Source organism: Rhynchophorus ferrugineus, unplaced genomic scaffold (assembly GCF_030347505.1).
Source record: "Rhynchophorus ferrugineus isolate W39M unplaced genomic scaffold, kcgeb_rfMv2 rfM10, whole genome shotgun sequence".
In the NCBI taxonomy this organism is placed as follows: Eukaryota; Metazoa; Arthropoda; class Insecta; order Coleoptera; family Curculionidae; genus Rhynchophorus; species Rhynchophorus ferrugineus.
The window spans coordinates 12,049,217-12,074,047 of record NW_027472589.1 but is presented as its reverse complement, the minus strand read 5'-3'; the positions used below and the strand labels follow the sequence as shown (position 1 = coordinate 12,074,047).

The following is a 24,831-nucleotide window of genomic DNA, read 5'->3' as shown; positions in this document are numbered from 1 at the left end:
ATATTTTTTGTTAGCCCGTCTTTGGTTAATACAAACAAATTTGATGGTTTACCCACTCGAGAGCATGTAACGTATAATTGTCAGTGTGAAAAACATGGTGTGCTCAAATCTAAGCCACAAACAGACATTGTTTGGCCTTCGGATTTATTAGTAGTCGATTTTACTAGTATTCGTGGTATTAATATATTTTTACCTCGAAACCTGTCATTTAAAATGGTGGTTTCGATAACGTTTTTCATTAATTTTTCAATGACTAATCGCGTACCGTTGCACAGCCTTTGTACATAACTTACCAAGTGATAATAATTGATATTATCGACCGTGATAAAAAATAATAAAATTATTAAAATGCAGGGGTTGGTAATAAAAAATGAAAATTTAAGGTTGTATGTATTTTTAATGCCACATAATAAAAAAATTAGGGGTGGACACATAAGTGGCCGTTTCGAAGGAGTATGAAAACGACACTGTAACATGAGAATTTTATATATAATATATTCTACAAAATAGCTGAATATTTGTCCGATTTACTAAGTCTATCTTTATTTTTCTCCCAATATTGTTCAATTCTTTGTTCTTATTTTGTTTGACTGTACTTTGTTGAGGTGAAGAATTAAGATACTGTGATAAAAATGTAAAAATGATGTTGTTCATAATGTTGCTCTCCAATAATATTTTCTATTAACTATTATTAACTATTATTGTGTGAAGCTATTCATATCAAAATTCCGGATTGTCCTTGGGTTTTCACCAGGACAATGCGGGTTTAGAAAAGTTAATAAAAGGGAGAGAAAATGGGAGTTGAAGACCCAACCAAATCGAAGAGGATTCCTGAAAATTCAATTCAGCAAGTGTTGGGAGGAGTTAAAGAAACACTTTACAAGAATATTGTATCCTAATGAGATTAGTTTAAAAGTGGCCAAATAAAATTTAGAAAAACAAATAACTCAAAGTTCATCACTATTAATAAAACCGATCCAAATTAGATCATCGACAATAACAAAATAACTGGTTCGCTTATAAAAATTTGCACAAAAAATAGTTTTGATGGTCTTTAGGAACCCCATTAAATATTTAATCATCATCTTCTGACCGATAAACGTTAAAAAACTGTAAATTTGTCGTATCGGGAGCATTCGATTAATGTTACTTAATATCTGTCGCCAAATGTAAATGAGTCAAGGTTTAACACTGCCATAACCCAGTTCGGTACAATTTATTATCCATAAAATACTGACCACTAACTCGAAAACATATGGTGTGATACATAGCAGGTATAAAAACCGACAGTTATGGTAAAGATCGGTATCGAGTAGCGTCATGTCTTCATTAGAGATATTCATTATAGAATTTCGCCTGTATTAAATAATTTTATATATAAAATTCTCATGTCACAATGTTCGTTCCCTCCGAAACGGCTTGACCGAAGTATTTTATGCATTTTCAGTAGGTCTGAGAATCGGCTACTATATATTTTTCAAAGCCCTAAGCTATAAGGGGTGTCCACCCTAAACATTTTTTTGTATTTTTTGGATAATTTTTTTTATTATGTGGCATTAAAAATACAGAGAACCCTAAATTTTCACACTATCACGAACCCCTACTTTTTGATACTCGTGTTAATAATTTTATAGTTTTTTAACATCAATTATTTTCACTTGGTAAGTTATCCCCTTCATGTGTCTACCGCTCACCCAGTAAACAGCACGAAGTAGAGATAACAAGATGCTCTCCTATTTCTCTCAAACAGTAAGCCTTCTCTCACTTCCTCTAGAATTTTCGGCTATTATTAGTGTTTGTGCGTAGTAGTTAAACATTTTTGATATCTCAGTGTAACTCTCATATCAAATATATTCTCAAGTAACTTTATTATTTATTTATTAATAACTAATATTGTTGAATATAATTTATTACTAATAACTAATAAAATTATTAATTTCGAGTTTAATTCACACGATCAGTTAATTATTTCATTTCTGCACCATCACTGTATCGCAAGATGCCGTCATTGAACAAATATTTCTCGATGTACCCACGAATTACATAAATATCGAGTGGCTTGCAGAAAAAGCAATTTTAGCGGCAAAAAATGTGGACGTTGACATTTTGAATCTGAAGATACAACAGTTAATGCCAGGGGACTTGCTGTCATATAAATCTATTGATACAGTTTGCGATGCCACTGAAGCTGTAAATTTTCCAACAAAGTATTTAAACTCACTGGATTTGCCAGGCATGCCACCGCCTAAATTACAATTGAAGGTTGGATCTCCAATTATTTTGCTTCGTAATTTGAACCCGCCACGGAACCGTTCCACGTACGCGATTAGACATTAAAAAATTAATGAAAAACGTTATCGAAGCCACTTAAAATGGCAAGTTTCGAGGTGAAAATATATGGATACCACGAATACCTATTATATCCACAGATGTGCCAATTCAAGCTCTTTCTGCAAGCCCCTCGATATTTATTTAATTCGTGGGTACATCGGGAAATATTTCTTCAATGACAGCATCTTGCGATTCAATGATTGTGCAGAAATCAGTCGGTAATTTTTCGCATCCCGTTTCATCTATAGTGATATATATATAGATAGATATCTTTTCCATCGCCGATATCTACGAGTTGTTTTGAAAATGTTTGAGCGGATAGACCTTGAAGAGCGGTATAAAAATAATAAAATTATTAAAATGATGAACCAGGGGTTGGTGATAGAAAAGTGAAAATTTAGGATTGTGTGTATTTTTTAATACCACATAATAAAAAAAATCATTGCCGGCTTGGTGACGCAGTGGAAAAGGCGATGGGACGGTCGGCGGTTACGAATCCGACAAGGAAAATGATCCCAGTCACGCTAGTAACCAGGCTGGGTAAGACCGGATGTCTTCTGGGATGATTTCTAAAGTTGGTCACTCGCCAGTCGGTAGGCTTAATGCTGAAGACCGTGGTTCGGAGCCCACGTTAAACTTTAGGCCCAGTCCAGACAAACGCATAGTTGGGAAAAGGAGACTAAAATATATTTTAAAAAAATATATCAAAAAAATTTCGGGTGGACACCCCTTATCTCTTAGGGTTGTGAAAATAACATATATATGTAATATGAACATAACAAATACTTATTGTCTTCCGGGCAGATTGTGGAACTAATAGGAGTAATAGAAAAAACTATAAATTGTTGTGAATGTACCTGTTTGAATGTATACGCGTATGTTCTGATCGGTGATTTTCTGATCGACCGCTCGTTGTCTGTAATAGTTCGAGTGGGTTACTGGGTCCGTTTATAGATAAAACCGCCTTAGTACTGCTCGGATCGTTCTAGATCAGGCCTGTTTGGCGGTCAAGTGAGCGTACATATTCCGGTTGTGGCTCGGTCGAAAAATTGCGATGCAGCAGAGAAATTGACGAGGAATGCGAAATTGAAAATCCGTCCTAGATCTGGTTTTTAGCTCGGCTCTGAAATTGAGATTGTTGTTGTCGTTCTAGACGAGCTAATGAGAGTGCAAAACAAAACGTTCAATAAACAATGACCTTTGTGAGCGGAATATTGAGACGTACACAGTCGGTCTTACTTGGTTAACCTCGTTGCTTAGATGATTGTTTGTTGTTGATTTTAAGATGTCACGGTTTTTTCATTAGTATAGTTCGTATTCAAGTTCTTTAATATCCATACCAATGGAAACAAGTATCTTATATGATGATTGAAAACACAAACTCATTTTATAGTATCCTAGGGTTATATTTGTTATATACACGACTTAATTTTTACCTACATTATTACATTATCCTAAACGGATCCATGAAAGAAATATATATTTGAGATAGAACAGAAATCAATTTGTAATGTTTTGGATGCCGATATTATATATTACGAAACAAATAAAAATAAAATAAAAAAGATTGTGAACGTGTACATCATATCATTCACGAATATTTGGGTATGAGAAAGCTCTGTGCAAAGTGGGTGCCACGCGATCTCACTTTTGATCAAAAAAAAAAACAGTGTTCAGTGGTTGAAGATGATCAAGCGTAATTAACCCGAGTTCTTGCGTCGATATGTGATAATGGATGAAACATGGCTCCATCAATTCACTCCGAAGTGGAATCGACAGTCATCCAAAGCTTAGGAAAACGCTATAGTCGACTGGCAAGGTTATGACATCTGTATTTTGGGATCCGCATAGAATAATTTTCATTGACTACCTTGAAAAAGGAAGGACCATCAACAACGACTATTACGTGGCGTTATTGGACCATTTGAAAAACGAAATCGCCGAAAAACGCCCGCTTTTGAAGAAAAAGAAGCAAAATTTGAAGAAAGTGCTGCTTCACCAAGACAATGCACCATTTCACAAGTTAGTGAAAGCGATGGCAATCCATGAATTGGGCTTAGAATTGCTACCTCATACACCGTATTCTCCAGATCTGGCCCCCAGCGTCTATTTCCTGTTCTCAGATCTCAAAAGTATGCTCGTTGGCAAGAAATTCTCGTCGAATGAAGAGGTGATCGCCGAAACTGAGGCCTATTTTGAAGCATAGGACAAAGCGTACTACAAAAATGGTATAGAAATGTTGGAGGGTTACTATAATCAGTTTATCACCCTTGAAGGTAATTATGTTGTATAAAAAAAAACTAATTTTGCCAAAAAAATGTGATTTACTATGGTAGGCAGGGAACTTTTCAATTAACCTATTAATAGATGACAACGGTCTTCAGCACTTAATTGAATATGCTGATTAAAATAAAAAAACATTTATGTGTAATTCGAAAATTTCTCCATGAATTGGAATGACAGTCATCAAATAGAAAACCCTAGATTATACTTTCAAATTATGATTATTATTGTTCATGTTTATATTTAAAATAATTTAAAATTGAAAAATATGTAAAAAAATTTGTTCTATATATAATATATTATATGGCAATTCTAGTCTAATATATACAATTTTCATTTCTTTATAATTTTTAAAGGAAGTAGAGGAAGAGGGAGTTCTAGATTCCTTCTTTCTAAGATTTTTTACAAGCCACGTAAACATTAAACAGCTGTAAATTCAACAACTCTTATTTTATTCTTGATTTCTCTATATGCGTCAGCTAAATAAATATTCAATAATGTTTGTAATTTGTATTTTAGGCTTCTTTAGTGGTGCTTAGAAGTAAACCATTAGAACCATCGCATTTGAATAATTGAATCCAAATTTAACAAGCCAAGGTATGATGGACCAGTATGGCCAATTCATATCCATTTAACAATTATTATGTGTCCTAGTTCAATCTGTGTCGACAGCTTTATATCCAAGAGGGTGGATGTTTAAAAAAAACAGCTATATCAGGACTACCAAATTTGTCTGCGTATTGCTTAAATCTCATAGCATTAAACAGTAGTCACCGATAAAAATAATTTATATTATTCCGTCAAGATACAACGATGTATCCTTCATATATTTTACAATGTTTGACTGAGTCTTGCCGTGCAAAAAGAAGAGACTTTCATACGTCGCTATTCATCCATTTATTTACGTTCATTTGAGGTCGATATGCAGTAACAGTTTCATTCTGTTTTAGTAGCTCGTACATTATACGTGTGTACATCTTGTTGATTACATCATATGCACAGAAAGATTTGATATGAATAGCCTTTCCGGACTAACACATGACTTTTTGCTCGTAATAATAAATAGAAAGCTCGTTTTTTTTGCTTGTCTAATGATGAACCCATTCTAATGTGGAAAACCTCCTTCTGAATTTCCTTATCGTATATAAACTCTGGTAATAGTTGATTTAAATTGTTAACTTGATTTAGAACTACTAAGCTAGCTGAAAAGTTGTTTAAGAGGTTGAGGTGGATTTGAGCAGGATCATCGAACATTGAGTAGGTCTTGCAATTCACTGATTTCAAATTTTTTGGTCCTCAGACCAAAGAGAAATGTCGAATTTAATAGTTAAGACACATGTGCGTTAAACTGCCCAACTATCTATACTATATATACATATACATACATACATATATTTATATATATATATATATATATATATATATGTATATAATTTTTAGTGTCATTTAAGGTAACATTTTAACGTGTCCATTATTATAATGGAGTAGTCGGATCCTTTCCGTGGCCACAGACTGCGTTTTCCATCGTTAATCTTGGCCAGCGTCTCATTAACACGGAATACAACAGGCATGATGTCTGCATTTATTTACAAGTTAGAGAAAGCAAATATATGCGAAGCCTGGTTGCATTCAATGGAAATCTTGCTATACGAGGGTGTGAAATATAGTTTATACATTTTGTTTAAATTAGCTGAATCTTCTCAACACATTAGAAAAAATTAACGAACGTAAATCTATGCATGTGCAATTCACCTACAATCAGACCATCATCAGACAATCAGACAAGCACCTATAACATTAAATAATAATATCATTCCATATAGCAAAAACGCTAAATATCTAGGAATGAATATTGATGCAAAATATATATAGAAGGAAAGAAAAGACCTGAAATTAAAATATAGGAAAATGTACTGGCAAATTGGAAGAAAATCACAATTATCAGTACATAATTGCTATTATATAAGCAAATACTGAAACCCATATGGACATACGGAGTTCAATTATGAGGATGTTCAACACAGAATAACATAAATAAAACATAACATAAATAATTTTTCAGTTCTGAGCGCTATTGTGGGCACACGCAAATACTATAGGACTGATTATCTCCATGGAGGCCTTTAGAAACCCACAGTAAGTCAAGAAATCGAGAGAATTGCAAGGGGCATGAGGAAAGACTCCATTCTCATGAGAATATTGAAGTATAGCAGCTTTTGGATACCACTGGAACATGACACAGACTCAAAAGAATCAAACCATCTTATCTTGTGTAGTGTTGTGTAGTGAGGTGTATATAATAAAAAATACAGCAGTGGCATGTATAAATATCATTTTACCAGAGACTGAGATAGGGCCGATGGGTCCTCCTAGTTATATACCTAGATTTAAGTTATCAAAAAGACAAATTGTAGGTTAGTCGGAACATGCTTTCCTGGTCTATTAAATAATATGCAAACTACCACTTGTGTTCAGTATATCATCTCTTGTGACGAGAACAACTTAAATGTTATTTTAGAGTTTATATTTGTTCTTAGTAAGATTGGATGGTAATAAGGAGTTTGGTCAACAAACTGGAGACTTATCTCTTATATTACTCGCACTTTCAGTTAAATGTAGCGGGTAAATACTTTTTGTCTGGTTTTCTAAAACAATTTTACTTTCGGCCTACTTCGGATGTCACTATCTTTTGTTAAAATTGTGGCAAATTTTAATTATTTCTTTGTATCATCGCCGATAATTATTATCATCTATTTAGCGTCTGAATACTAACATCCATTTTAGATTAAACCACGTATGGTTATAGTTTATGGTTAATTGTTAAATTCTCTATTATTCTCTTGTTGTGACTATGTTTGGATGATTCTTGACATAATTTGATTAGCACGTTCTCTTTCTTCACATCTAACTCAAGATAACCATCTTCTTATCAACTCGTCGCATCACAACGCAACTCAACTTCAAACACTTGTCCGTTTCGACGGACCCGTATATTTCAACCTGTTTGCATATTATTGAGCATCTTTATAAAACGTACGAATATTATCTCGGCGTCCTCGTTTTGGTCTTACCTCTGGGTCATCTTTTGTATCCGCTTTAAAAGGTACGGTTTACGTTTCGGTTCGCTTTCGGCTCGGTCCGTCTGATTTATCTTATTAGCTAATTTCTGCTTGTACGTGCAGCCCGTTCGGTATTAATATCGGCATGTGCGTAAAACCGAAATTATCTATTAAGCTGCGGAATGTTATGCGATTTGATTTCGAACGCGGTCTGGTGTTAATTATAAACTTTATGGTTATTCGATCTATGTATTAGTATATATATATATATATATATATATATATATATATATATATATATATATATATCCCTGAACCTTTCTGGATTTGGAAATGCCAACCCAACCAGCCATGGAATTGTTGCAGTGTCGATCTTAATGAATTGAAAATGCTGCCCTGGGTTTCCAGAGGGTTGATTTTTTCAGAGGTTGATTTGAAACCTCCAGAATTTGAACCGATTAGCTGTAGTAGTGCTCCGCTCTTCCTTCAACTTTTTCTTGGTATAGATTCATCAATTCTAACAAGAGAGCATCATCAAATAGGAGAAAATTATTGATAAAACAATTGTGTGAAGAAGGGATATTATAATATCCGATATTAAAAAATAACGGTGGATATATCCAGAAATTTGGTGGAATTATTTTAACACACATTAATATAAGACATACAAATGTATGTGCAGAATCATGTTCCATTCGACTTACATTTGTTTTGATCTTTCCCCATAATCTACCCCGGCAGTACCATTTTTTATGAAACATTCTGCCAATGATGCCGCACAAGAAAGAGTGATCTCTGATATAGAGTGATTTTCAAATTTGTTCATAACATAACATATATATATATATATATATATATATATATATATATATATATATATATATATATATATATATATATATATATATATATATATATCTATTCTCTATTATAACATCTATCTCTATTCAAAACAGTAGTGACGCACGTGACTTTTCAAAACGTCGAAATGTTGCCTCAGCACCTCTGAGTTTTATTACATATTGGCACTGATATGTAACAAAATTTTAATCTAAATAAAATAATCATACATCTAATGCATATATTCTTGAAGAACTTAAAACAACAATTAATTATACAGCCACATTAATTTATAAGTTAGAGTTTTTTCCATACTAATATAGGTAGAGTTGTTAGTATAGATAGTTGTCATATCTGCAAAACAGTTAGTATTATTTCTCTCCAACTTTAACCAAATATTCGTGTATATTCTGAACAATTACACACATGATCATAAAACTTTCACACTCTATAATATAATATCCTACAATTGAAGTATATTGACTGTATACTGACCTTTAGTTGTTTCCTCTTTCATCACCCTCTTTTGGTAAGAATTTGTATATTTTATTGAAGGTTAAGTTCTAGATCAATATTATGATACTGTTACTTACTTATTATGAAATTCACTGTTATGTACAAATTTGAGAATCACTGTATATAATTAATGTTGTAAAATATTAACCATTGTTTGCCGTATATCTTCTTAATATATGGTTATTCCTGACAACTTTTTGAATTCGCATAAAAAATTCAAACTTTCTTGTACGGCATCATTGTCAGAATGTTTCATAAAAAATGGTACTGCCGAGGTAGATTATGGGGCAAGATCAAAACAAATGAAAGTCGAATGGAACATGATTCTGCACATACATTTCTTACATTTCTTCTACACATGTCTTATATTAATATGTGTTAAAATAATTCTACCTAATTTCTGGATATATCTACCGTTATTCTTTAATATCGGATATTATAATATCCCTTCTTCACACAATTGTTTTATCAATGTTTTTCTCCTATTTGATGATGCTCTTTTGTTAGAATTGATGAATCTATACCAAGAAAAAGTTGAAGGAATAGCGAAATTAAGTTAACGTTAGAGCAAGATTGAACTGATATGGCACCTATTCTTTTATTTTTTAATCTTACAATGGCACAGTCGGTAAGAGTCCTATGAAATTATAAGGCTTTTTTTAAATAATTCATTTAATCACAATCAACTTACAACAAGTATATTATCAAGAAAAGAAGACATTGACATTGAAGTGATAATATTTCCGCAATTATTCGCGAAAGTTGGGCACACTATAGCAGATCAAATTGTTAGGCCATCAGAGGAGGATTGAAGGACCCCACAGTCCCCTAGCCATATACTATTAGAACTAGGAAACATCCATACTTTGAGAAACACTTGCAGTTCAAGGATTTCTAGTACAAGCATCTTACTTCAAGGTATAAAGTCACCAAAGTTGCTGTGAATTAATACAATCCAATGAATTTTAACAAATTCCATTAAAATTTAATAAATTCAATAAAGTTAACACCATCAAAGGCAAACTAACTGACGAAAGTACAGGCGATACTCATAAATAAAGTAATTACAACAAACTACAACTATTAAATGTTTTCTATTTTAAACCGTAGATATTTCATAACTAGTGTAGATGTATTCAAATATATTACTAATGATAATCAGCAACCAATGTGCAGTCTTCGACGCGGAACTCACTTTCTGTCTTTATTTATCATTCATTATATAAAATAGATTATGCTGTTTCATATAAATTAAGAAGAAAACAAAAAGAAGAAAGGAGTTGTTAAGAAAACACAAAGTCCCCGTGTCTTGGTGACAATTTTACAGATGAATCATCACACTGAACACGACGTTTTACATTTAAAATAACTCGAGACAATGACAAACATTTCCTTGGGTACTTTCGGTACTCGTAATTGAGCTTTCGCATTTCATAGTTAATTTAACGCGAGTCCGTGACATATAACACATTCATAATTAGTATTCCTAACTGCTTGTGCAATTAAGAAAATGAAGAATATGTGAAATATTACATTATGTTATGTTGCATTTCATTAAAGCGCCACAAAACGCTTTACATCATAAAATTATAATCGTTTCGTTCGTTTTTCTTGTAATTTCCTTTATAATTTTACCATTTTATTTTCTAATGTAATAATAACTGACATGCCTATTAAAATAGAAATGGCTAGTATTTGCTGGGATTGAGGAACTGACATCATTTTATACTGTAGTTATGTTTACATTCACTTATTTATTGACCTAATCCGATTCAAGAGAAGAATAAATATAATTCCGCCACTAGTTCATACCTTTCATCTCTAAATAAAAACAGCTATAAAGAAACAAGAGGAAAATATTTAATTTTAGATTTTTTAATTTTAGCGCAACATTTCCTTAATTTCTATATCTAAATATGTAAGTCTCTCTAAAATAATACTATTTTCGCTGCAAAAAGAAATGTTAAAATAGATTTTTTATAACATCTTTATTAGATACGCTTAGTACAATTTTAATTTACAATTGATTTATTACTACTATTCATTAGTACTTGGATTAATTCACAAGCAAGACGAGTGTGAGAAAATTCATCAATATCTATTCCTCAATTATAAAATTATAATAACTTATAGCTATAGTTTACACTAAAGGTATACACTTTAATAAGTTCATATGGTTTGGTTCGCTTCGGTCTCCTGACATCCTGCTCGGTCCAGCAGTTGTACTGCTTCCACATTAGCATGATTTAGTAATCTTCTTTTGTGTTTCAAGGCGAAATCTTGGATAACTTCGCAAATCCATTTAATTTTCAGGTAATCGTGCAGTCCTTCGTTGGTTACGTAACGATAAGCATTGGTAATCAATCGAAGAACCTTGTTTTGACAGCATTGTATGACTAGTTGATTTGAATTTTTAGTACAACCCCATATTTGCACCCCATAGGTCCAAATTGGCTTCATAACTGTATTATATATCAACCTCTTTGATTTTAAATCAAGTTCAGAGTATCTTCCGACTAACCAGTATAGTTATTTTATTTTGGTTCTAATTTGTTTTGCTTTTTGTCTAACGTGATGTTTCTAATTTAATCTACCGTCAAGATGGATCCCAAGGTATTTAGCTGATTCTGCTTGAGGAATCGGGCATCCATTGAGTGATATAATTAAGTTTTTATTATTTCGCCCTAATGCAAAATTAACGGGCACAGATTTGGAGCCATTAATTTGAATGTTCCAATGTTTCGTCCATTTGAAGGTATTGTTGACTGCCACTTGCACTTGTTCTATTGCCCTAGGCCAGATATATCTTTTGTCATAATAATTGTGTCGTCAGCAAAGATTCGAAGTAGTGTTTCTTTTGTTGTTGGAATGTCAGCAGTGTAGAGCAGATACAGGAGAGGTCCTCGACCTCGTGGAACTCCAGCCGAAATAGTTTTAAATGCCGAGAACGCCATTTCGTGCGATACTCTAAATTTTCTTCCGAAAAGATATGCCTCCAGCAATTGACAATAGTTACGCGGTAATAATTTGCTCATCTTACAGATTAATCCCAAATGCCAAAACCCGATCAAAAGCTTGTGAGACATCCAGGAATAACTGTTAACATATAAAATATTCTTTAATAAATTCGCAAAATATCGGATCCACGTTACGGATTTTGATTCAACACACTGGCACTTCAACTTATAACAACTCCAATTATAGCTTGTATAATCTCAAATATTTCGCAGAAGATACAGTGGCCAGAAGAATGTTCATGCAGTAATTGAACTTATTAAGCTCCCTAATATTAATTTCTGAGAGATGAGATGCACGAAGCATATCATTCCGTAGATGATTTTCAGAATATTTTATTCGTTTTTCATAGAATAAAAATAACTCACACAAAAATAAGTAAGCAAATAATCATAAGTTTACTAGCCTTTCCCTTACTATCTGATCTTGTGGCGTTATAATATAGCGATTTTAATTTTATAAATATAGCGATTTTTTAATTATGATTTCAATTGCATATAAACAATAATTATGTAGATGTATTAGATATTATCTATTCTACACACATATATGTTATATGTATGTCAAATGCTGATTGAAACTACCGGCCACTATTGTCAAATTGTAATTAAAATATATAATGTATTAGATCTTGAATATAACTCAACATTAGTCAAACTTTGACAAGACTTCATAAAACCAATAATAAATAGCTACCGTAGATAAATATTTTGCAGGCATTCTGTATAATCACTATAGGGGTGGAATTGGTAAATTGTAAGATCAACCTATGTAAATGTTACAACAGTAAATTCGGTCTACATTGTTTTTCTAAGAATTTTTCACAAATTTGTGTGTGATGTAAATAGCAAGTGACTACTTTTCCATCTGATAGCAAGCTGGTAGCAAGTGATATTTCTGGTACGAAAGAAACAACTCAGGACTGCATTTCTTTCTAGGTCATAAAAAATAGACGTGTGGTAATGAAAAGGGGGGTGATAATTTAATGAAGGTGGGATAAATCCCGCTTTATTAAAGTTTCAATGTAACTGTTTTTTTTTGTAACACAACAATTACTTCTTGTTAAGATCTTGCATGTGTTAACCATATACTCTTTTAATTGTCGGCAATGGACCAGCTAAGCTAAAACTTTATGGCTTAAGCTGGGTATCCTTTGATATTCCTTGAAAGCGTGAAATTATCACTATCAAAAAATAATGAAATCTATGCTCGCACAATTTTATCAATGTAGCGATTTTTTAATTATGATTTCAATTGCATATAAACAATAATATTATGTACAAGTATTAGATATTATCTATTCTACACACATATATGTTATATGTATGTCGAATGCTGATTGAAACTACCGGCCACTATTGTCAAATTGCAATTAAAATATATAATGTATTAAATCTTGAAGATAACTCAACATTAGTCAAACTTTGACACTACTTCATAAAAGCAATAATAAGCAGCTACCGTAGATAAATATTTTGCAGGCATTCTGTATAATCACTATAGGGGTCGAATTGGTAAATTATAATATATGCAGGATTGAAACTACCGACCACTATTTTCAAATTGCAATTAAAATATATAATGTATTAAATCTTAAAGATAACTCAACATTAGTCAAACTTTGACAAGACTTCATAAAACCAATAATAAACAGCTACCGTAGAGAAATATTTTGCAGGCATTCTGTATAATCACTATAGGGGTGTAATTGGTAAATTGTAAGATCAACCTATGTAAATGTTACAACAGTAAATTCGGTTTACATTGTTTTTCTAAGAATTTTTCACAAATTTGTGTGTGATGTAAATAGCAAGTGACTACTTTTCCATCTGATAGCAAGCTGGTAGCAAGTGATATTTCTGGTAGGAAAGAAACAACTCAAGACTCCATTTCTTTCTAGGTCATAAAAAATAGACGTGTGGTAATGAAAAGGGTGGTGATAATTTAATGAAGGTGGGATAAATCCCGTTATATTAAAGTTTCGATGTAACTGTTTTTTTTTGTAACACAATAATTACTTCTTGTTAAGATCTTGCATGTGTTAACCATATACTCTTTTTAATTGTCGGCAGTGGACCAGCTGAGCTAAAACTTTATGGCTTAAGCTGGGTATCCTTTGATATTCCTCGAAAACTTGAAATTATCACATTCAAAAAATAATGAAATCTATGCTCACACAATTTTATCAATGTAGCCATTTTTTAATTATTATTTCAATTGCATATAAACAATAATTATGTACAAGTATTAGATAGTATCTATTCTACACACATATGTGTTATATGTATGTCGAATGCTGATTGAAAGTACCGGCCACTCTTGTCAAATTGCAATTAAAATATATAATGTATTAAATCTTGAAGATAACTCAACATTAGTCAAACTTTGACAAGACTTCATAAAACCAATAATAAACAGCTACCGTAGATAAATATTTTGCAGGCATTCTGTATAATCACTATAGGGGTGGAATTGGTAAATTATAATATATGCAGGATTGAAACTACCGACCACTATTTTCAAATTGCAATTAAAATATATAATGTATTAAATCTTAAAGATAACTCAACATTAGTCAAACTTTGACAAGACTTCATAAAACCAATAATAAACAGCTACCGTAGAGAAATATTTTGCAGGCATTCTGTATAATCACTATAGGGGTGTAATTGGTAAATTGTAAGATCAACCTATGTAAATGTTACAACAGTAAATTCGGTTTACATTGTTTTTCTAAGAATTTTTCACAAATTTGTGTGTGATGTAAATAGCAAGTGACTACTTTTCCATCTGATAGCAAGCTGGTAGCAAGTGATATTTCTGGTAGGAAAGAAACAACTCAAGACTCCATTTCTTTCTAGGTCATAAAAAATAGACGTGTGGTAATGAAAAGGGTGGTGATAATTTAATGAAGGTGGGATAAATCCCGTTATATTAAAGTTTCGATGTAACTGTTTTTTTTTTGTAACACAATAATTACTTCTTGTTAAGATCTTGCATGTGTTAACCATATACTCTTTTTAATTGTCGGCAGTGGACCAGCTGAGCTAAAACTTTATGGCTTAAGCTGGGTATCCTTTGATATTCCTCGAAAACTTGAAATTATCACAATCAAAAAATAATGAAATCTATGCTCACACAATTTTATAAATGTAGCCATTTTTTAATTATGATTTCAATTGCATATAAACAATAATTATGTACAAGTATTAGATAGTATCTATTCTACACACATATGTGTTATATGTATGTCGAATGCTGATTGAAAGTACCGGCCACTCTTGTCAAATTGCAATTAAAATATATAATGTATTAAATCTTGAAGATAACTCAACATTAGTCAAACTTTGACAAGACTTCATAAAACCAATAATAAACAGCTACCGTAGATAAATATTTTGCAGGCATTCTGTATAATCACTATAGGGGTGGAATTGGTAAATTATAATATATGCAGGATTGAAACTACCGACCACTATTTTCAAATTGCAATTAAAATATATAATGTATTAAATCTTAAAGATAACTCAACATTAGTCAAACTTTGACAAGACTTCATAAAACCAATAATAAACAGCTACCGTAGAGAAATATTTTGCAGGCATTCTGTATAATCACTATTGGGGTGGAATTGGTAAATTGTAAGATCAACCTATGTAAATGTTACAACAGTAAATTCGGTTTACATTGTTTTTCTAAGAATTTTTCACAAATTTGTGTGTGATGTAAATAGCAAGTGACTACTTTTCCATCTGATAGCAAGCTGGTAGTAAGTGATATTTCTGGTAGGAAAGAAACAACTCAGGACTCCATTTCTTTCTAGGTCATAAAAAATAGACGTGTGGTAATGAAAAGGGAGGTGATAATTTAATGAAGGTGGGATAAACCCCGTTATATTAAGGTTTCGATGTAACTGCTTTTTTTTGTAACACAACAATTACTTCCTGTTAAGATCTTGCATGTGTTAACCATATACTCTTTTAATTGTCGGCAGTGAACCAGCTAAGCTAAAACTTTATGGCTTAAGCTGGGTATACTTTGATATTCCTTAAAAGCTTGAAATTATCACAATCAAGAAATACTGAAATCTATGCTCACACAATTTTATAAATATAGCGATTTTTTAATTATGATTTCAATTGCATATAAACAATAATTATGTACAAGTATTAGATATTATCTATTCTACACACATATACGTTATATGTATGTCGAATGCTGGTTGAAACTATCGGCCACTATTGTCAAATTGCAATTAAAATATATAATGTATTAAATCTTGAAGATAACTCAACATTAGTCAAACTTTGACACGACATCATAAAACCAATAATAAACAGCTACCGTAGAGAAATATTTTACAGGCATTCTGTATAATCACTATTGGGGTGGAATTGGTAAATTGTAAGATCAACCTACGTAAATGTTACAACAGTAAATTCGGTTTACATTGTTTTTCTAAGAACTTTTCACAAATTTGTGTGTGATGTAAATAGCAAGTGACTACTTTTCCATCTGATAGCAAGCTGATAGCAAGTGATATTTCTGGTAGGAAAGAAACAACTCAGGACTCCATTTCTTTCTAGGTCATAAAAAATAGACGTTTGGTAATGAAAAGGGAGGTGATAATTTAATGAAGGTGGGATAAATCCCGTTATATTAAAGTTTCGATGTAACTGTTTTTTTTTTGTAACACAACAATTACTTCTTGTTAAGATCTTGCATGTGTTAACCATATACTCTTTTTAATTGTCGGCAGTGGACCAGCTGAGCTAAAACTTTATGGCTTAAGCTGGGTATCCTTTGATATTCCTCGAAAACTTGAAATTATCACATTCAAAAAATAATGAAATCTATGCTCACACAATTTTATCAATGTAGCCATTTTTTAATTATTATTTCAATTGCATATAAACAATAATTATGTACAAGTATTAGATAGTATCTATTCTACACACATATGTGTTATATGTATGTCGAATGCTGATTGAAAGTACCGGCCACTCTTGTCAAATTGCAATTAAAATATATAATGTATTAAATCTTGAAGATAACTCAACATTAGTCAAACTTTGACACTACATCATAAAACCAATAATAAACAGCTACCGCAGAGAAATATTTGCGGGCATTCTGTATAATCACTATAGGGGTGGAATTGGTAAATTGTAAGATCAACTTATGTAAATGTTACAACAGTAAATTCGGTTTACATCGTTTTTCTAAGAATTTTTCACAAATTTGTGTGTGATGTAAATAGCAAGTGACTACTTTTCCATCTGATAGCAAGCTGGTAGCAGGTGATATTTCTGGTAGGAAAGAAACAACTCAGGACTCCATTTCTTTCTAGGTCATAAAAAATAGACGTGTGGTAATGAAAAGGGGGGTGATAATTTAATGAAGGTGGGATAAATCCCGTTATATTAAAGTTTCGATGTAACTGTTTTTTTTTGTAACACAACAATTACTTCTTGTTAAGATCTTGCATGTATTAACCATATACTCTTTTAATTGTCGGCAGTGGACCAGCTAAGCTAAAACTTTATGGCTTAAGCTGGGTATCCTTTAATATTCCTTGAAAGCTTGAAATTATTACAATAAAAAAATAATGAAATCTATGCTCACACAATTTTATCAATGTAGTGATTTTTTAATTATGATTTCAATTGCATATAAACAATAATTATGTACAAGTATTAGATAGTATCTATTCTACACACATATGTGTTATATGTATGTCGAATGCTGATTGAAACTACCGGCCACTATTGTCAAATTGCAATTAAAATATATAATGTATTAAATCTTGAAGATAACTCAACTTTAGTCAAACTTTGACACGACTTCATAAAAGCAATAATAAGCAGCTACCGTAGATAAATATTTTGCAGGCATTCTGTAGAATCACTATAGGGGTGGAATTGGTAAATTCTAATATCATCGCATACAAATTCTTCATTGTTTTCCTAAGAAGAGTCAGATATATGTTGTCAATCGATGAATATCAATAAGTGAGTCCACCATTATTCAAAAACTCCCAACGCGAATGGACAGTCGTAGAATCATGATCGGAGAATCTATGTCAGCAACTATCGAGATATAACATTACAATTGATTCGTTGCGAACAGATCGTATCGTCTAAAAAACCCGGCGGAATCTAATGCAATTAATGCATTGTTCCTAATTGATATCGACAAATCACCGAAAGGCACAGCTTAAATTGGACGACGACGACGAACAGTTATCTCTCATTAGTATCATTCCCCGTTTTTGTTGTGTAAAATTCACTAACGGTTACTTTTTTTATTGTTTCAGACCACAATAGAGGCCCAGGATTACGAAGGTAGGTCAATTTTCAACGTTTTCGGCTTTACCGTTACCTGAGGATTGTGCGAATATATTCCGAGCACAAGCACAACTAGGATACGTATTTGTTTATAGTGCGCTTCTCCTGTCCGAAAAGGAAGTGCGTTTTACTCATTTATGAATTCGGACATGGTCCATCTATATGACGACTGTACATTGATTTTAAATAATTTTTGGTAAATATAGACCAAATGATATTTTATGGACAGATATTATACTATAATATTAAATTTGCAATATGGTGAATTACACCGTGTGACATAATTCTTCTAACATAATTAAGATTACGTGTTTTGAATTTCCTATTCCCTTTGTTAAAAGCACTGTCTATTGATATGGTTGTCTAACACGTCACGTTCCTTAGTAATAGTGTGAATACTCTTTAGGATCAAAAGTTGAATTACTCCAGTAGTTGGCAGCCATTATTCTTGCATACCTACTGCCTATTCAGAGATTTTAAAAGAAATGTGTGAAAACATAAAGCTAATTTTAGACTTTTGGTTCATGAAATGTTGTCGTTTTCTCTGTATCTGTGACATTAGGGACACCAAAAACCATTACAAATTTAAAGATTGGGCAAAAGGAACTGACTTTGTCAAGAAAATATGATTCTTCCACCGTTACATATAAAACTAGGTGTGAAAATTTTCATGAAGACTATGGATAAAAGTAGTAAAGGTTTTTTTGTATTGGGAAACCCATTTATCTAATTTATGTGATGCTAATTTAAAAGTAAACATTTTTGTTGGCCCACAAATATTAAAACTTTAAAAAACAGTAATTCGAAGAAAATTTTACCGCGAAATAGTTATCAATGCCGAGTTTTTAATAAACAACTTGTTACAAAAATGTAAAACGGTGCGATGCCGAATGTCTTTAAAAATACATTTCTTGAATTCCCATTTCGATTTTCCTCCCCTAATCTTGGGATGGTGGGTGACGAACAAGGTGGACGCTTTCGCCATTATATTAAACAGATAGAAGAGCGTTATCAAGGAAGAATGCTAAAATGTTAATAGATTACAGCTGGTTTATAATAAAAAAAGATTCAACTTACACAAAAGGAAATTTTCTTTTAGAATTAATGGGGTATTTTTTCTACTAACCACTTAAACCTGAACTATTTTTTTTTGCGTTTTCTATATATAAATATATATTACTATTTTTTAATAAAATTAATAATATAAATAGTCAACTTCAAAAATGATGGTACGTGTTACAAAATAATACCGTGTAATCTTTTGTTTTCAGCTGGTCCAATTCGACAAAAAAAAAACGTTTTATTTAATGATATAGAACAAAAAAAAACTCGTCACACAGTGTTATTAACGTATAAATCTGGAGGCACTTAAATCAATTTTCAGGACTCAATTTTACTTAATAATGACTATTCCCATAAAAAAACAGATAAGTGTTAACGAAAAGAGAGAATATTCAACAATATAGAACCATAGAAGAATACTTGACAGATAATGTAAATTAACGATAGGTAGATAGGAGAACTGATATCGAAAATATCGGTAGCGCATATATTCTCCCATCATCATATGCTGGTGGCCCGTGTAATATGCAAAAATATATTCAAGACGCCATGAATATTGTACGTGTATACGGTTGACCAGATCTGAATACGTGTAATCCAAACAAAAAAACTGAAAATTAAAATTTTGTTATCGTCTTGACAAACATCAATGCTTCGTCATGATATCACTGCACATGCGAGTAAACAAAATTAAAGCCGTTGATAAACTTGATTATACATCACTCGATGTGAAAAATTACCTTTGAACAGAACAATGTCTGTCGGGTTTGCTACTATTTGATGTATTATTATAATTTATTTGTTTCTTACTTGTCAAAATAGTAATAAACTTATATCCATAGTAATATTTGCATCAAGAACGCTATCCTACATTCATTGTAATAGTTTACTACTTCAATAATTTATTGGGATACATATACATCTTAAGATGTGGGTCACCGAAGACATGTTTAGTAAATCTTTTATGGTTAAAAGCAATAAATTGTCGAATAAAGCATATATAAATCTTGGTCTTTTAGAATGTATCTCAGAACTGCTTTTAGTTACTTTCTACGTATAATGTATTATTATATATTATAACTATATTACTTTCTAAATCGGAGCATACGTTAGCCAATAACTTTCATTATATTACATTTTATCTAACCTTGGATTATATTAGATGCAACAGCTGTCTTACTAATTATTAAATTGCTAGATTTGTATGCTAGTATTCTGTAAAATCCTATCCACAGTTAGACCTGCAGTAAATTGATCTTTGTGCTTATTCTCTTCGGCTTTTGTCCATTTTTGTAACAAATCTCATATTTATGTATATATGTGTGTCGCAGTATATTCAACGGATACTTCACCTAAAATAGATGTTATTACTAAAACATATAACGACTAAAATATACTTCTAATTGTTACCAGTCAATGCAATTTTTTTTAATATTCTTGACGGACAAACTCGTCATTATATGAGTTATGGACTACCTTAGCTGGTGGCTGACATACTGTAGATGTGTTTTCATAATTTTAGTTGAAGCAATGGATTATACTCAGGAATGTTTTTTTTGCAGAATTGACACACTAAATTCTCTATATAAATGTAATATTTATTTTAATAAATTTATTCAAAATAATTTAAATAAAATCAATCAAAAATCAAAGGATACTTACTTTTGGACCATTTTTAAAACGAATTGTTATGACCTTTATTATTAAAAATCGATCGCAGGCCGCTTTAAAAATGGCGATTGTCCGGCGATTATTTCCGATTACAAAATCCGATTTTACCCAAATGCAAAGGGTCTACAGTTTAACGAATACTGATGTCTGATAGTACGACTTTTTGAATATAAATATATAGTATATATATATATATATATATATATATATATATATATATATATATATATATATATACTCCTAAAACATAGTCAACAAGTGTCTTTCTCTCTCTCCCTGTATTCATCATAAATACTGGCTTTTATAGTGAGATACTATAACATATATCTAAAATACATATATACATGCATAACGTAAACACATTATTATCAAACAATCAGCAAACGACTTCTTTTTAGCCGCTGAACAGGTAAGAAAATGAATCCATGACTTGATAACTGCTGAAGCAACATCTTTCAATATGGTATCGCCATATTGTTAGAAAGATGGAAAATGATTATGTAGAAAATGATGAAGAATATATTTGTTGTTACCTTCACGGGTGTCGTCATTTCGCGACTATAGAATAGTACGGCGGTGATCTAAAGCGAACGGGAACAGACATAAATTGTATATATAAAATAATAAATTAATAAACAAATAAAATGAATAACACAAACAGGGGGACTAAAAGAATAAATAGTGTATATGCGATTTAAAAATGAATACAAATACAGGACTACAAACGCAACCATAACGAATTAGTGGTTATATCCAGACAGCACACATGATCACCCATACCGAACTGGTTGTGGTTATTTGGTCAGTCTAAACTTAGGAGAAAATCGATCTCTCGTAGAAATCCAAGGAGTCTGCATTTTCTCTTGCTGAGGCATTTTTAAAATTTTGCAGCCCATATTTATTTCTAATCTGGGTAAAACGTGGACAGCGGTCTAGAATATGTGGTAGACTGAAACAGGGGCACGATGACAAAACTCATACTGAGCAGGCGAGCTCAAGGTCATCAAGTGACCGTGCGACAAACGACAGTGACCCAATCTCAGTCGATTCAAAGCTACGCCACGGTGACGAAGAGAAGGAAGGCGAACGGAAGGAAGGTACAACGACATTGTACCAACGTGAGCAGAGATCCACAGTAAACTTGTCTTGATCCCATTCAGATAAAGGGTACGGATAATTTACAGTGAGTCGGCGACCAGGGGATAGTTCAACGTCGGTTCCAGGAAACAATCAGGAGCGTTGGTCAGGATTAACCATTCTTTGAAGTTTTGTGTTGAGGTTTACGATAAAGCTTTGAATATTGCTATCGGTATCGATAGCAAAATTTTACGAATTAATAGCATATTTGCATTACAATTTTTTAAAAGGTTAATACCTCTTGAAGACAGCAATTTATTGTTCTAATACCAGAAATACTTTGGTCAGGAAATTAATTTTTGAACTATTGTCTTCTGGGTTGGAGTTTTAGTTACTGACTAACACCTTTCACAGTTATTACATATTGTATCTTCTAGGCGGGATCTTTGATGCTGAAGCTCTCCAACATCATACGCCAAATCTAAAATTAATTTTTATTTGTTACACCGACTACACCTCAACCGATGCGCTGTTGCTAAAATTATAAGAGTGATAGTATCAAAAAAAAGCAAATTGAAGGAAGCACGATGAACATTCCGCTTTTATATCGTTATTCTTGATTCCGAGCTATTTGAAAACTGGACCACGTCCAACTTTCACGTGTTATTTGTTTAGAAAAATAAAATTTTGACGTCCCGGTTCTTCATTATTTTTTTATTTCTCTCTCTCTCTCTCTCTCCGTTCATTTCCTCTCGAACAATAGCCCCGTTTGGCACCGTTCCACACTGTTAAGCGCGAGAACGACGATCAAGACGCGACGAGAATCGCGACCGATCGTTAATGGACGTCCGTATTGTAATTAGAATCAAAGAGGTTGATGGATAAAAATTGGTTTCTTCCATGCTGTTGATTTTAATTCGGCACGGCTCTCGCGAAAACTAACAGTGGTGTATTTAAAGTCATTTTTTTTCTTCGCCGGTGGATGGGCGCTTGGTTTACAGTTGGTTTTTTATCGTAATTTGTCGAAATTATCCTATTTAGTGTAGCACGTCGGCCGGACCGTTGCCTTCATTAATGACCATTTACTTTTCAGTTATCCGTTTTATTAAATTATAATTAGTACTAGGCCGGTGATTATTAACGTTACGTTTACTCAACAGGACTGGAAACCTCATCATAATAAGTTCAGTTATAGTACATGAAATACAACGAAACTTGTAGATTATTATTGGTACACTGTGATCAAACTTTGAGACTTGCGACCACTCTTTCTTAGGTTCTACGATTAATGTAAACATTTCAAACAGATATCTATCGTTTGCTTATAGGTTTTTTACGAGGAACCTATAAGTAAGCAACAGATCTGGCGTTTGAACAACTAAACGACTAAACTATAGCACAGTTATTTTTCACAATTTCAATCAGTCTATTCGGTAGCGTGTCACATAGATCTCATATATAATTATTAATTTTCCGTTTCACATATAATCTTGATCTAAATTTTTCCACTCATTTTGGATTTATTAGTGGTCCATCATTATTAAATTGTTTATCATTTGAGTACACGGTACATGTTAACTTAGCTCATCGGTCCAAATTAACATTATTCAAAAAAGGGAGCACTCTAAAATATACTTTTCACTCGGTCACTTTAAAATTTCAATATTGTCTCCTCCTTTTAACAAGGGGGTTTATCTGAACTGGACCTGCTGTTTAACTTGGGCTCCGAATCACGGCCCTCAACATTAACTAATCCTACCGACTGGCGAGTTACCGACTTAGAAATCACCGGAGGTGACATCCGGTCTTACCCAGCCTGGTTACCGGCGTGACTAAGATCTTTTTTTTACCGGATTTTACACCATTGCCTAAGGACAATCACAAATATTAAAAAATCACAATATAAATGTAATATCATGCCCCAGTAGGAATCGAACTCGCGATTATCGCGAGAGAGGGACAGTCCTGTGACCTTTAGCACTGCGCCAACCAAATGGCCGATTATTGTCTTCTGAAAAATAACCTTCAAAGAGTTTCCTAGTATGAACAGCATCATTTTCTTATTAAAAATATAATTCTTTTAATACTGCGACTCAAAATCATCTGATCGTTTCTTAAATCATGACTATAATACTTTTATCATGATATTAATTTTGTTTGTATAAAAAATGTAAATTTCTTTTGCAGATTTAAAATTTTGTCGTTATTATTATTGGAATATACATTTAAATCGATAAATGCAGAATAGAGAAGTTAATAGATGTGTAAATGTTAATTAATTTTGAGGGATTTTCAATATACGTTTTAATTCATCTTATATCATCTCATATTGACTATATCTATAACTTTTTTCATTTTAACGTATTATCGCTGGATGTTCTTCAATTCCATTAAATTCACCTTGACATGTGGTAGCAAAGATTTACTTTCAATTATTATACACTAGCGACCCGCCCCGGCTTCGCACGGGTGCAATGCTGATACTAAATTAAATACACTACAGAAAAAATATGAACGTTGTATATAAAAACATAGCGGCCCGCTCCGACTTTGCACGGGCATAAAATATATATGCCTATGTCACTCAATGAAAACATGATTAAAATCGATCCAGTATTTTTGGTTCATTC

The 24,831-nt window shown here is 32.3% G+C and overlaps 1 protein-coding gene across 2 annotated transcripts in view; it reads left to right on the top strand.

Annotated features, from left to right (window-relative positions):
- Nucleotides 1–24,831, top strand: part of LOC143204063 (uncharacterized) — a 115,370-nt gene that overhangs the window by 56,379 nt on the left and 34,160 nt on the right. For both annotated transcript variants that reach the window (XM_076416501.1, XM_076416500.1), the window contains exon 2: nucleotides 18,361–18,388. Coding sequence is in view for 1 of the 2 variants with exons in the window: in XM_076416500.1 (XP_076272615.1) it covers nucleotides 18,361–18,388 (28 nt within the window). In the remaining variant the exon portion in view is untranslated. The remainder of the gene's footprint in view (nucleotides 1–18,360; nucleotides 18,389–24,831) is intronic.